The 15,621-nt window shown below is 36.6% G+C and overlaps 2 protein-coding genes across 4 annotated transcripts in view; one reads left to right on the top strand and one right to left on the bottom strand.

Moving 5' to 3' along the window:
* LOC149269917 (uncharacterized) overlaps positions 1-15,621 on the bottom strand; it is a 155,283-nt gene that overhangs the window by 65,182 nt on the left and 74,480 nt on the right. Inside the window, exon 3 of the mRNA XM_089465371.1 lies at positions 14,476-14,508. The gene's annotated coding sequence lies outside the window, so the exon portion shown is untranslated. The remainder of the gene's footprint in view (positions 1-14,475; positions 14,509-15,621) is intronic.
* The window catches only part of Ddr (discoidin domain-containing receptor 2), a 177,832-nt gene that overhangs the window by 91,199 nt on the left and 71,012 nt on the right, over positions 1-15,621 (top strand). For all 3 annotated transcript variants that reach the window (XM_089465370.1, XM_089465368.1, XM_089465369.1), the window contains 4 exons: positions 1,663-1,870; positions 9,867-10,028; positions 11,074-11,336; positions 11,776-11,923. In XM_089465370.1, coding sequence (XP_089321496.1) covers positions 1,663-1,870; positions 9,867-10,028; positions 11,074-11,336; positions 11,776-11,923 — 781 coding nt within the window. The remainder of the gene's footprint in view (positions 1-1,662; positions 1,871-9,866; positions 10,029-11,073; positions 11,337-11,775; positions 11,924-15,621) is intronic.

Below are 15,621 nucleotides of genomic sequence, written 5' to 3'. Positions count from 1 at the left end.
CTTCCGTTGGGTGTAGCTGTGAGTGGGTGTGTGAGTGTTATGGACAGCACTGAGAAAGTTTGTTAAAAACTTCTTTGACAGGTTGGTGGCCAAAAAGGATATGACGATAAGCTATTCTGAGATGGATATAACTTTTTTCGAGTTTCACATCAGATAATAATTAGTGTGCAGCTAAACGCACATATGAATGAAGCATATTGTTATTGAAAATTAAATGTGCATTTAGAATTTGTCTGCAAAACGAATAGCCTTCAACAAAACTAATATTATTTTAATAGTATTACTATCAAAATTATGCATACAACAGGATAAGAAGAATTTCACATAGCATAGCTGACTTCGGAGTATAAGATTGGTATTAAATTTGAAAAATTTATTTATAAAAAAATGTATATCGTTGACAAGAAATGTCAGTTACATATATGCAGATAAGTAGATAGAGAGATGAAAGAGATAGAAAAGGAGAAGGAGAGAATGAGGGAAAATAGATAGCAATTCAGTCACAGATACACATACAGATACACATACAGATACACAGATACAGATACAGATACAGATACAGGTACAGATACAGATACATATATAGATACAGATACAGATACAGATACAGATACAGATACAGATACAGATACAGATACAGATACAGATACAGATACAGATACAGATACAGATACAGATACAGATACAGATACAGATACAGATACAGATACAGATACAGATACAGATACAGATACAGATACAGATACAGATACAGATACAGATACAGATACAGATACAGATACAGATACAGATACAGATACAGATACAGATACAGATACAGATACAGATACAGATACAGATACAGATACAGATACAGATACAGATACAGATACAGATACAGATACAGATACAGATACAGATACAGATACAGATACAGATACAGATACAGATACAGATACAACGAGAGAGAGAGAGAGAGAGAGAGAGAGAGACAAAGAGAGAGAGAGAGAGAGAGACAAAGAGAGAGAGAGAGAGAGAGACAAAGAGAGAGAGACAAAGGGAGAGAGAGAGAGAGAAACAAAGAGAGTGAGAGAGGAAGGGAGAGAGCGAGAAACATTTCTTTAACCCAACAAATTCAGTTAGCAACGAACTCCACGATGTACAAGCCATACATAACAAAATCGATATAAGCTTTATTCATATTGATCAGCTATCAAGCACATGTTTCTCAATTGATATTCAATGCATTCAATGTGTTCGTACAAAGTGCAGAAGCAACACCTCTTAACGTCAACGACAACTCATTAGCCATGCCCAGGCCAATTGACAATGGGAAAGACAACACTTACACATCCGGCTGGCCCCAAAAAGTAGCCAATGGCCAGGCCAAAAGTAAATACAATGTTCTTTTGATATTTTTGTCCGCCTCTTCTTTTATTACACATGGCACTTCCGTGCCGCGTCCATAACTGAACTTCGACCAAAACTGTCAACGGCGGCGGCAAACAAATATGTGAATACGATTCGCGCGCGGGCAAATGCGTCGTAAAAAAGAAAATGAATGTGATTACTTTAATTATTATGCCAGTCACACAGACACACTTACACACACACATATAGAGTTGTTGTTGTTGTTGTTTTGCAACTGTTACTCATCTTGCACTCTTATTCACTCTCTTGCAGGTGTTTGTGCACGCCAAAGTTTTCTTCAGCATTGGCGGACGCCAGTTCATCGGGGAGCCGGTTCAGTTCTCTTATATGCCCGACCAAGTGCTGGATCATGCACGCGACGTGACAATCAAATTACATCATCGCCTGGGGCGTTATCTGCAGTTGCATTTGTATTTCGCCGCCCGCTGGATGATGCTCAGCGAGATTACATTCATATCAGGTGAGCGAGAGACAAACCCGCTGAGCCAAACACAGCAACGAAAACAAAAAAAAAAAAAAAAAAAAAAAAAAGAAAGAAGATTGTTACAGCAAAAATTATTTTATTAAAAATGTAACACTGGCACGCAAAGCGTAGAACGTAAAACGTAAAAGTTGTGAGAAGTCCAACAAGCAAAAGGGTTAACTCGGCTGCCACAGCTACCTTCGCTGTTGGCCACATGGTGCGTCACTTGCAACAAATGCGAATGCATTTATTGTCAACGCCAACGGCAGCGAAATGGCGAGGGTGGAGGGAGAGCTGGAACTTGGTATATAAGTTGGATGAGCTGGGTGCGGGGTAGGCTGGCTGTAGTTGATGTGCCTGCGTTGCTCGCAGTTTAAATTAATTTTTTATACCCGTTCGCGTTGACTTGTTAGCGGTTTGCTTAAAGCGTTGATAAAGCGGTAATTTACAGTAAATGAATCGGCTACCTATTATCAAATTATAGCGAAAACTATATAAGTGTGCAATTTGGGTGGATGCGTGTGTGTGGATGAGTGTAGGGATTTATTATGGAAGCGATATCAATGAAAACATATCGAAAAATAAATTAATTTACACAATTCAATAAAGATACAAATTTAACAAGTAAGAAGGCTCTAGTCGAGACTGCTCGACTAGGAGATACCCTGAACCCTCTAAGCCGATTTTCTAATCATTCTGCATTTTTATGCACATACATACACATGCATCCACACGCACGCATAAGCCTGCGCTCTGCTAACTGTGCAGTAAGAAGCGACTGCGCTTGGGCTGCGCTGCAGTGTGAGCAATACTTTGAGAATTTATTTGTTGAATAATTTCATTTGTAGACATAAGATCTTAATGAAACTTTCAGAGTGTAATCATATAATGAATATGGGTGTACATTCCAAAGCACAAGTCTCTAGTACTTGAAATTTTACAAATTGGGGGAGAAGGGGGCGTGGTATCCAAAATCTGTAAACTACAAAATCTTGTATCGATTAACTTTATATACAACGCAAATTTGAAGACTCCAGGTCTAAAAGTGTTCAAATTAGGCTAAAAAAAACAAAATCAATTTTTCGATTATTCTCGATAAAAAAGTTATCGGATAAAGCAAACTCGTACTGCGTATGGTACTCACGAGTATGCATGCCAAATTTCAGCTCTCTAGCTCTTATAACTTCTGAGATCGACACACTCATACGGACGGACGGACGGACCGACAGACGGACAGGGCGACTCAGCTCGTCGCGCTGATCAAGAATATATATACTTTGTGGGGTCTGCCACGCCTCCTTCTGCCCGTTACATACTTTTTCACAAAACCATTATACCCTGATTTCCCATTTTCAATGGGTTCAGGGTATAAAAATGTATAAATAAATAAATAGATAAATAAATAAATGTATAAATAAATAAATGATAAAAGTGTATATAATATAAATATATGATCAGGATGAGCTTTAATTCTAGATGCAGAATTTTTTTCTGAGGAGCTATACTAAATAAACTCCTTTTTATAAGCGACTAAGTCTCTCATTAAGTAAACTAAAAGACACCATAGCACGGTGGTTCGGCTTGTATGGAGCGAGCGGTCAAAAATACAACCACTATGCATAGTTGACTAAAGTTAAGAAATCTAAAAACCTAGTAGTAGATAATGCATAATAAAAACTTAAAAAACCATCAACTTCTGACTGCCTCAAAAATATTTCAAAGAATTTCTGAGTTACTATTTGATATATTTGCTCCTCATCTTTGATATTTCTCATTTGTCGAGAATAAAGCTTAAATGTCTGGCAGCCCCACTCAAGCCATTTCGAGTTTTGCACTTTTTATGACTCTGCTTGGATGGCTACAAATAGTCGAGCCTCTATTTGCTCGAACAACTGTTTAATTTACATTTTCTACACCTGGGCTTAAAACGAATGCCAGCGACGTTAAGGCATGAAAAACTCTCCCTCTCGCACGCTCTTATTCTTCCTGGATGTGAAATCCTCATACGGCTTGTTTAGAGCAAAACAGTGCTACAAAATACAACGAATAAACCAAACAGTAAACATAATTTACTCAGGCAAACTACAAAACTCAGTGCAGCCAACGGTACCGGCTCTTCAAACATAAACTGCAACTGCAACTGCGAAGGCAACAACAACAACAGCAGCAGCAGCAGCAGCAGCAGCAACTGCAGCAACAACAACAACAACAATAGCAATAACAACTTTGAGCAATTGAAAATTCCACTGACACTAAAAATTCGTTGCGCATTTCATTAAAACCCCTGGCAAACGACTCGAACTGGAGCGTCTCGATTCTCCTCGGCTCACTACACTCCGCTTCAATCCGACTCGACTCTGTGTCGATGGGGCAAAATATATTGCTAACTGAGAGGCAGGCTATGAACCAATTTTTACTTAACTCACAGCGCAACCAGCGAGCCAGCTGGGAGCTTTGTTTTTGCACGACTATGGCAGGCATATATGTATATGTATGCGCATGTGTGTGTGTGTCTGATGTGCTGTGTGCAATTGTGCATAGAGTGATACAAAGCAGGCTGACTGAGACTGAGAGTGGACCAGCAGCGTCGCGGGCGGGAATCGAACTGGGGTACCGAGTCAGCCATTGTAACAAGCATAGGAAACGGAAGCAAGCATACATACACACTCGCAGACACACACACACACACACAGACACAGTGACAAAAGCAGAGCCTCAGCGCAAATGAGCAAGAAAGAGAGCAAGAGAGAGATATGCTTTAGCTTAAGGGGGCGCCGCCCCAGCTCTTGCCCCGCCCCAGCATATGCTCGACTACAACCAGAAGTAAAGCACAAGGATATTGTGAAAATTAAATGAGTTGCATTACTTTTGTGCATTTGAAATTTGCAACTCAATGAGCACACAGAGCACGAAGCACGAACACACATAGCCAGCCAGCAAGTGAGCTATGGAGAGACCTGCTCGCCTGCTCGCTGGTAGCTGCAACATCGTGCCTTCCTGTCTCTAGCTTCCTCTTTTTACACGTTGCATAATAAAGCTCTGCACTGCTTTTTAATGCTCTATAAAGGGCAAAAGGTATGACAACTATGCAGAAGAGATAGTAAAGTGTAGTTGAGATGGCTAAAGCTGGAATGTAACTGAGTATAGCTAAAGAATTGGCAAAAATAATAGTGCTTAAATGAATTTATTATAGCAATATTATTTCTTATTATTTTGTTAAGCATGTGATTTTATTCTTTATTGAATTTTGTATATATTAAATAAATACATTTTAAATAAAATTTTCATTTTTTAATTTTCTTTTTTATTATCAAACAAGTCATTATTATTATTATTATATATTACCAAATTTTATTAATTTTTTAAATGACTGGTTAACAAGTTAAATCGAATATACATTTAATCGATTTTAAGATGTTTAAAATATTCATATACATGGGCAATTTGCATATATTTCATTATTTCCATTATTTCATATAAAATTTCTTAAAAAAAGAATATATATATATATATATATATATATATATATATATATATATATATATATATTTATATATATATATATATTTATTTTTTTTTTCAATGTTTAGAAAATTTGATTTTATTTTGAATAAAATAAAATCTTTAATTATTACTGAACATACTTTGAATTTTATTTTTTATTTTTTAATAAAAATGTATCCGTATATCCCTAACAATAATATTAATATTTTTCAATTTTTACATATATTTATTTATATATTTATCAACATCATTGTCTAAATAGAATATTTTTAACTCAAATTTACATTTCAATTAATGTATACAATTTTGCATACTCTAAATAAGATTTTTGGCATACTTTTCCCTTTCAAAAACCAACTCTTAGAAGTTATGAAGTTTATTCAATAAAATTTCTTAATATTTCTGGTTGATCTGAACAATGTTAACTTAAGTTAAATTTAATTTATTAATTAAAGTTAAAGGGGCTTTAAGTCACTGTCTGCCTTACTCTTCCTGCTTTCTAAGCATAATCACGCTTGCTGATTAACCCTCTGTGTAGGGAATTTAATCAGCGACTTTCCTCATTTGCGATTCCCTTTTGTTGCCATTGCCATTGGCACTGGCTGTCTTAGTTCGTCTTGCTTATAGATTTGTTTTCTTTTTTCTGTTCCTTTTTTACATTCTTTGTTTTCCCTTTTTTTTCCCGTATTTTGTGCAGATTTCTTTCTGCAGCATTTCGTTTTTACAGTGTGCTTTTTTATTTCGTCCCTTTTCAGTCGAAGCGTATTTAAGCTGTGCAAGTGCTTTGCCTTATAAATCAATAACATTGCAATATATTTTTGCATGCTGTTGCCCCGTATCCCAGATTTGCAAAGAACCTTTTGTTTTCGTTGTTGTTTGTATGCTTGGATTTTGATGCATTTTGTAGAGCTTGTCATTCACTCATTCATTTATTCATTCAATCGCTCAGCTCAGACAGTTAGTCGGTGAGTCAGTCAAGCATTCACAAGCATACAAATTCATTTCAATAACTTCGCTGTTGATGCAGCGCTTTAAATCCTTCTGCAATTTCCCTCGCTTAATCCTTTCTAATTGAAAATCGTTTTGAATTCGAGATCTGTGAGTGCTTTTTAAGTGTATATGTGTGTGTGTGTGGGTGTGAGAGAGTTTTAATGTGTGTGTGGGTGTGTGTGTGTGTGTGTGTGTGTGTTTGGTTGGATGGCAATGTGGATAACTATGTGCTACACGAATTGCATCAGCATATGATGCAGTTGATTTGCTGCATTGTATAGCCAGCCTCCAGCCTGCCAGCTGAGCGAACTGGCCCGGGCCATGCCATGCCATAGCAATGCCTGGCCTTGAGCATTCGAGCAAATTGCAACAATGTGCATGATTTCCACATGTATTTGGAATTTCGGCTCGTAATTTGCTTAATGGTTGAGTTGAAGTGCCAAGCCAAGCCAAGCCAAAGTGCATTGATATTGAAAGCATTAAATTGCCGAGTGCATAATGCAATCAATGCGTTTTGGCAGAAAAGGAAGGAAGCTGAGACAGCCAAACAATGCGATGTTAATGGAGGTCACGTGCATACCAACTGATTATGATGCTATACATACATGCATATATACATATGTACATATTTATCACAAACAGTTATATATATTTATATAATTTATATATGGAAAAGTTGATGTGAATTTATGCAAACGGAAATTAAACATAAATCTGTCTCAATATTTTGATTATTGAATTGAAAGTGCCATCTTAATATTTGTTGTTGATCTCTTTGTCGCTTTGTTTCACAAATGCAAAATTATGCTCAGATTATTAATAAAATACGCAATAAGACAGAATTCATATAAATTATGACGAAATATTCAAATATTTGTGAATTGAATAAATATTATTGATTGAATAAAATATACATATAATATATATATGCTTAATTAAATAAATATTGATTGGAGTTGTGGCAAATGGCTCACCCTCCATTATAACTTTATAGTTTACAGCTGAATTACGATGTGATTCTTTAGAGCTATAGCTTCTTGTCGGCTTCTTTTCGTCCAATCGCACCCGTCAAGAGTCAGCCCGAATCGACTCTATTATAGAGAGAACAGAAGTCAGAAGCTAAGCGTGCAGCTAAGCCTCACTCAAATAATATTTCCTAAACTCAGATTATAGCTGACTGATCAGAATGCCGCTGGCTCTACTGAACTCTTATGTTTGATTTGATGAGCAGCTCATTTTCTATAAGTAATTTTCTACTGTTGGGGTACACTCAGAGCGGTTCGAAGCACCAGATTATTACGCTCCGAAAAGCAATGCCTTTATTTCAAATTCATATATAACAGCTCATATCTATTGCCATGATTTCCATGGCGTCTCACTTGATCACAGAGCTCAGCTGATTTCTGTATATCCCTATTATCGGTTGCTTCCAATTTGGGAATGATCCTATGTTAATAACTGAACACCGACTCTGCTATTTAATTTACTCTCTCTCGTCCCTCGTCATAATATTACTACAAAAAAATATTTAGCAATTGATAATATCAACCTGAAATAATAGGAAACATACCAAAAATAAACTATATTTGTATGAAATATTATCTCAGGATTTTTTTGGAGATCTATGCATGGTGTAAGAATTAAAAAATTAATGCTGATTCTGCTTGCTATTTTTTAATGCCATACATAATTCAGGATGAAGAGGTTTATTTTGTGCTGAACCGATCCATCAATAGGTACTCGAATTTAGATGGAGAATCGACTAGTATAAGACCTTTTTCGATACTCCTTGCCATGGCTTACAACCATTCCTCTTCTGGCTGTAAACTTAACAACCAAACAAGTGTAAATATACTTAATTTATATATAAAACAAGCATTTGCGAAGTAAAGCCGTTAGTGCCACCTTGACGTTTGAGTATTAATAGCAATAATTCTGCTCAAATTTTAGCCTTATCAAATTGTGAAAGATGTTATACGATTCAATATTAAATGTCTTGATCTCTATTAAATATTCTTGTTGATCAAACAACCCTCTAAAATACAGTTATTGAAGAATACTTATACCTAATGTATTCCACATTTCCTACAATAAAAATAAATAAAAAGTATATAACGTTTTTCGCAATTTTCAATTGCACGATAAGACATGCCTATATTACTTCTCAAACTCTCCATCTCTATATTATTAAGCTCTCATATTAACATTTTGTCTCTGGCAGCGCAACAAATTAACATATTTTTGAGGTTCGTTTAGGTTCGCTCAACATATGATGCGGTATTTGGGCAGCGTCTGTCGCCCACCGCCTCACCCTCCGAGGTGTTGCTGCCGACCAAATTCCCAGCGCTACTTTTGTTGTGGCGGCGGAGCAACTTTGATGCCACAAGCGGTGCCCAAACCCACAACAGAATGGCACAAATTTTTGCTGCCGTCGCTATTTGCATGGCAAATTCAAACACACGAAAGTAAACAAAAAACTTTTGTGCCAACAAAAAACTTGACGCCAAAGAAAATAGACGACATGCGGCGGTAGCGTCGGCGACGTCGACAGACAAAAACAAATTCCAAAAATAACAATAACAACAACAACAACAACAACAACAACAACAACAACAATAATAATAATAATAATAACAAAAACCAAACAAGTTCAAAATCAATGCCAAGAGCCAAGAGCTGTAAAAATTTGCATTTCCCTCCACTCTGTGAGTGTGTGTGTGTGTTTTTTCCACAGCTATTTTTCAAAATTTCCTGCAAAACAGTTCGCCGTTTGGGTTTTTTAAATATCAAGCGAGAGTTCAACAAACGCTCGAAGCGGAAATGCATTTGGAAATTGTGCTCCGCACCAGCCCAACGAACCAATACGACTAACAACAGTCGGAGCAGCAGTCCGTTGGGTAAACAGTAGGATCTATGGAATAGTAGGGATGGAGGTCGGGGTCGAGGGTCTTTAGCTGCTGTTATTGACGACTGTCTGAGCGGGATGATGGCTATGGCGCTTTCGTCGCTTCTGTTTATTGTCTGGCTGGTTGGTTGGCTGGTTGGCTGGTTGGCTGGCGAAAGGTCAACAGCAAACACTACACACGCTACAACGCCTCACTTTAGGGGCGCCACCTAAAAGTATGCAACACTAATTGGCACTCAAAGTGAAACGTTTCACTCAGCGTCAACGTTGACATCCCCCACGTTGGAGCAATAGCTCATTTATCATAATAATCGCGATTACTCTCGCTCTTTCCTTTTCTCAGCTCTCTCGCTAATTGCTCAGTGAGACCCATTAGCTTGCTTGGTTTATCAAGTCGGGCAGCTGTCAGCCCACAGTTGCCACCCAATCTTCTGAGCGACAGATGCCTCTTAGCCAACAATCTTAATGCAGCCTATTTGCTGCCAGCGAATCTCTCAACGCATTCTAACCCATATTTACAATTGCTGCTCACTCATGTCACTCTTCTAACTCTTATTTCTTCCTCTTCTTCTTCTTCTTCCTTGCTGTTTGCAGTGCCCGTAGTGGGCAATTTCACAGATGAGGAGCTGCTCAATGTGCCGCCTTCAAATGGCGCTGGCGCCGGTGTCCCAAATACATCCGAATATCCGTTTCAACGCGACGAGGTGGGTCGTGCCGTCAGCAGCGGTGGCGAGAGGAGTCAGCATACCACGCAAGGTAAGACAACATTGGAATTAACAATTTAGAAAATAATTTCTGTTATATAAACTAAAAATTAATGATTATTTATTCATTAGAGATTTTAGTAATTGTAAAATTAAAGCTGACCTAAAACTTAAGTCCTGACAACTGGGGCTTTTATATTGTTGATATATTTTAATTATAGTAATTTCTATATCTATATCTATTATAGTAATTTCTATTATTAATAGTTCAGGTTAATATAAGCATTTTAAATAAATATTGCCGTAATATCCTATCACTAATAAATAAATAAATAATCTATAAAAAGGAAAATTAAATTTAAGAAAAGATCAGTCAATAGTTAATAAATATTTTGAATAGAAATACAGAACACGTTCTTTGGCAAATATTTCTTTCCTTAAATATTATTCATACATTTTCTATAATTTTCCTGTCACATTTTTCAACAAATATAATAAGTAATTTCTGTTGTAATCCAGCTGAACATAGGTCTTGAATCAATGAAAAATTTATTTGCTTAGTACATTTTCAATAATTGTTTTCTCTTTAACAAATACAAATTTAAAGTACATTCATATTTACTTTCATAAATAAATCGAATAGCTAATTAAATAACTAAACATACCTGAATGAAAATTGCAGTTTGCTAAAGCAACTCAAGCAAAGCAGCACTAAGTTCTTGCTGTGCAGTGTAAGCTCTTTAATTATCCGCTCTCATCATTAACAATGCGAGCGAGATCAACAATAGAGTGTGGGCAATTGAAAGCCCAACAATAAGTTACATCACGCCTCGAATATTTTTTATAGCTGTTTATTTCTTTTCTCTTCCATAAATAATCTTTTCCATCCGTTGCAAGAAAATGCACAAAAACTGCTGGGAAAAAAACTTTTTCATTAAATGCGAAGTTTTGCAAAACGTTGCACTTTACCATATTCTCTTTATTTCTGTTTCTTTTTTTCTCTCCCTCTCGCTCTTATTACTCTTTAGTTGGAGTTTAACTGCCTGCCTGTTGTTTCATAACACATCGTCTCTTTTGCTCTTTTGTCTATTTCACAGTTATCTCGCCAAAGCCCATTGACCATCAGGAGCCGGAAACAAGTTTCGTTGGCGTCATAATCACAGTGTTGGCCACAATTATTCTCTTCCTTGTCGCTATTATATTGCTGATAATAGCGCGCAATAGGCACGGACGCGGACGTGGTAATGTTTTGGATGCATTCCAGCATAATTTCAATCCGGACACGCTCGGCGGCGTTGATAAGCGACTCAATGGCAGTGGCAATGGCAACGGCAACGGCAATGCCAATGGCGTCTTAAAGGTAGGCACACACTGTTACACAATAATCAACCGACCGACGGCCACTAGCCTGGCTGACACGAAAAGTGCATAAACTGTTGTCGCACAGTTTGGGGCCAGTTAACGCCGCCCAAAATGCATGTCAAACGTCGTCCAAAAAATTGAAAAAAAAAAAAAAAAAAAAAAAAAATGGAAAGCTGAAGAGTAACACAAACCAAACAGCAGCAAGAAAAAAATGAATTGAAAATTGCAGCTGCTAACGCACAAAGCAAGAGAGGCCAAGTTTCCTCCATATGCAGAAATCATGATTAAAAGCTGTACTGTAGTGGCTGGCCGAAGCTCAACAAAAAGAGCTAGGCGTCAACTTTTTCTTTTTTTTTCTTTACACTGTCATCTGTATGTATATGTATACGCTACAATTTTTTGCTATATGTTTCTTTTCTTTCACCTTTCGCCCTCAGGTGGTCACAACAATGGATGACAATGAGTCGTCCATTGACAAGAACAGTCTGTACCATGAGCCCTTCAATGTGAACATGTACACAAGCGCGGCCAGTGCTTGCTCCATGAATGACCTGCAGCGTCAGCATGTAACCCCGGACTATACAGGTGAGTTCACGCAAATGGGGCAAGAGGTGCCCTAGCATCCAGTTGCACCATGATGGGATGCTGCTGCTGCTGCTGCTGCTACTTCTGCTGATGCCATGGGCCATAAACAGAGCCCAGAGCTTAAGCTTTGCTAGCTGCTGGTGGTGCTGCTGCTCCTGTTTCATCCGCCGCTGCTGATGCTGCTGGTGTTGCAACTGATGAGTTTGATGTTTTGCGTCCTGCCTGTGACAGGACATGCAAATGTTGCAGCAAGCAACACCAAAAAAAAAATGAGAAATGCGAGTACGTAGCAATGCTTAATTTAGCGCACAACATGATAGTCCACTGTGATGGACTCTGCCAGCGGTGCTGAAGCAGCAGCCGGAACACGACCAGCAAAGTTACAACAAAAATCTCCAAAGGCTGCAGGTTGAAAAAAAAAAAAAAAACAAAATAACGCAGGTTGTTCGCGCCGCAGGACATAATTTTGAATTGCTTAGTCGCCAGACCGGCAAAACTGACACAAACAAAAAATTGGGCAGGGTATACAAAAGAGCTTATGCGCTCAGTAAGACGTTATGATACAATATTGAAATTAAAGTTGATTTTCATTATTTGTTGCATTAAAATATTTTTTATATATATTTTAAAATAAAAATTTGTTTTAATTCTGGAAAATATAAATTCTTTTCTGATATCTGACATTTGATTTGACTATCTGATATTTTATCTCTTGATTTTTTTTATAGTTATAAAATTATTCGGGACTGCTAATTAAAAGGTTTTTTTTGCTCTGAATTTATAAAAAATATATAATAATAAAAAAAAGTTAAACTGTCCAAAAAAAGGCTTTAATATTTCTTAAAAAAATTTTTTTTTGATATTTTGAAAGAGAAATATTCATCAAACTTTTGCATTAAATAAAGATTTGCTCTATATTTTAAGCATTATTAATATTTAATTTTCTTACATATTATTTCATGAGTAATTTTACCCAAATATTTATTTGACAGAAACATTTAACGAAATATTAAACGAAAACAAAAACAAAATCAACAAGAAAATTCGTGAACACCCAAAATATATTATTAAATATTATGCAATTAAGTAAAGTAATGTCAATCTCCTTAAATAAAATCTGCAACATTTGATTGTTGCAATTAGCAAATAGTCAGCATTAAGAATCGATAGAAATCTCCTGTTGTTTTTTTTTTTTTTTTTTTTTTTTTTTTTTATTTTTTTTTTTGATGCAGCAAAAACATTGTCTATATATAAAATTGTCATACAAAAACTACAAATCTCTTAAGAATCACCTCTTTGAAATGAAATGCTGATGTTTAACCGTGAAGCTTAACCAGTTGCGACATTTGTTGACTTACTAATCCGCTTAAGAGAGCTCCGCATGCCCTTTATGCTCTGTTTTGGTCAAGAATTAAATACACAAGTCCTTTAACTAGCTAGTTAAACACAGCTAAATCGTGCCAAGCCCTTTTGCAGAGTAACTACACGTCAGCGTCTGCTACTTGGCTAAGTTTCCATGTAGATTTCGAGTAGCATGTGCATTGTTTAATTGCCACATGGACACTAGAGCTTTCGGCTTGGGGTTACAAGTTTAGCTACATAATTTGTAATGAATTCTAATGTCTTGTGTCCGCCGCCTGAAGGCATGCTACACATTTTTTGCGTCCTTTGGACTCCAGTGGAAACATGGCGCATAAAATCGACATCCTGGTCAGGACACAGGCACATTGTTTGCACACATTCCTTAGCCATCATCATTATAACCATCATCATCATCATTGGCATTGTCATCGTCATCATCAACATTTATGGCACGCCTTTCATGCGCTCGAGTCATTTACCCAAAAGTTTTCTGATGTTGCCTTTGGGTGCATTTTATAACTGGGCACCAAATATTTGTCATTGTCCTTCATTGCCAAGCGCCGCCAAAGTCGTTGTCTGTCCGTTGCCATAATAATTTAATTTAGCTCAAATAAATTATAACTTTAGCCATGGAACTGCCAAGCTTTAACCATGCTACACTCCAATTTCCCATACATTTCTGTTTGCAGCACTCGTCACAGTCTCGCGCGTACCGCACGCTTCAAATTGAGTCCTTCAAACTTCGTTGCAAAACTTCTGCCAGCACTAACCACTTCACTCCACATTCACACACACACACGCACACACACAGACAAACACACACACACACACACTCCAATTAAAGTCCATTTTTGAAGTCAACTGCCAATTTGCACTGGCAAAGCACCCACCCAATGGAATCACGGCTAGAAACTCCACATAATAACATTGCATGCAAATAAACAGGGCAATAAGCGTGCATTCAAACACGAAACGAACGTGAAAACGTTTCGCAATTTGCTCAACTCGACATAAGAGAATCTCTATTTTAGTTTTTAGTGTTTTTCAAATAGATTTCTACAAATACTGAGTATTTTAGTGAATTAATCGACCGTATGTAAATTGCTATGTGCAAAGGGTAAACTGATTTTGTTTAGCCGAATATTTCATATTCTATGCAGTCAAACTAAAATTTTGATTTGTAAACTTACCAAAGAATTTAAATTAGCAACACATTATTTTATCTGAAAATATAAATGTTTTAGAATGAGTAATATCTTTTGTAGAAAAACATATGCAAAGTAACGAGTTTTTAATATTAATAAAAAGAAAAAACTTAAAGAAAAGATTTAAATTAACTAAATTAGAAATATAAATATATAACTAAATTAAAAAATACTTTCCTTAAAAAAAGAAAAAAAAAAAACAAATTTGTTAATTTTTTTAATATGAAGTTTGTATCAAAAATGTTTTATCAAAAATATGTTAGTCTCAATATTTCTTAGAATTTTTTTATTTTATTTTTTTATTTTTTTTTATTTTTATATTGGCACAATATTTAAAATCGAATTATGCTTTATGTACATATATATAGCAAACTACTATGCTTCAATTTGATGTAGGGTATTTAATATTTTTATATTTTCTAGTTGAAATCCTAAGGCCACAAGAGTTCTTCAGTTCAACTTCAAAAGCTGAGGCACTGATTGCGCAAACACATACATACATACTTATAAGGAAACTCACACACACACACATGCATATTCCGGCAACTTGCATACGAATTTTGCACAGTCGTCGAAAAGTTTTGTCATTAACGTTCGTTGGCTGTCTATCTCTGCGACTGTCTGTCTGTCTCTATCTGTCTCACATTCAGTGTGCAGCCGTCTCTTTCTCAGTGTTATTTTATGTTTTCCCACTACTTGCTGGCATAGCGAATGCAAAAATGACTGGCAACAGTGAGGCCGAAAAACAGACTGACAATGAGCCGCACACAAACTAAATAATGTTATTACAACAACAATAAAATTAAAACTTGACTCGAATGGAGTGTAGGGTGGATAATATTAGTGCAAGAGAGGCCGCACGACGCCAAGTTGCAATTAATTTCATTTAGTTTTTTGCCACACGCCATTTTCTCTTGTCTCGGGGCTTTGCCCCCCGGCTCCTCTCCATCTCCATCTCTCTCTCTCTCTCACTCGCTTTCTCTGTCACCCACACACATACTTTTTCTTTTCTATGTGCAATGAGAGTTGACTAAATGGGAAAAGTTTGAAGTTGAAGGCACAAAAGTCCTGGACAAGACAAATGAAAGCGAGAGACAAAAGGCGAGCCCAAATACCAGAACGAGATGGCAT

The sequence above is a fragment of the Drosophila arizonae genome, chromosome 3, assembly GCF_054131065.1.
Source record: "Drosophila arizonae isolate 15081-1271.41 chromosome 3, UAZ_ARI_1.0, whole genome shotgun sequence".
NCBI classification, from domain to species: domain Eukaryota; kingdom Metazoa; phylum Arthropoda; class Insecta; order Diptera; family Drosophilidae; genus Drosophila; species Drosophila arizonae.
Note: the sequence above shows the minus strand (reverse complement) of the source record. Positions and strands in the feature narration are given on the sequence as shown.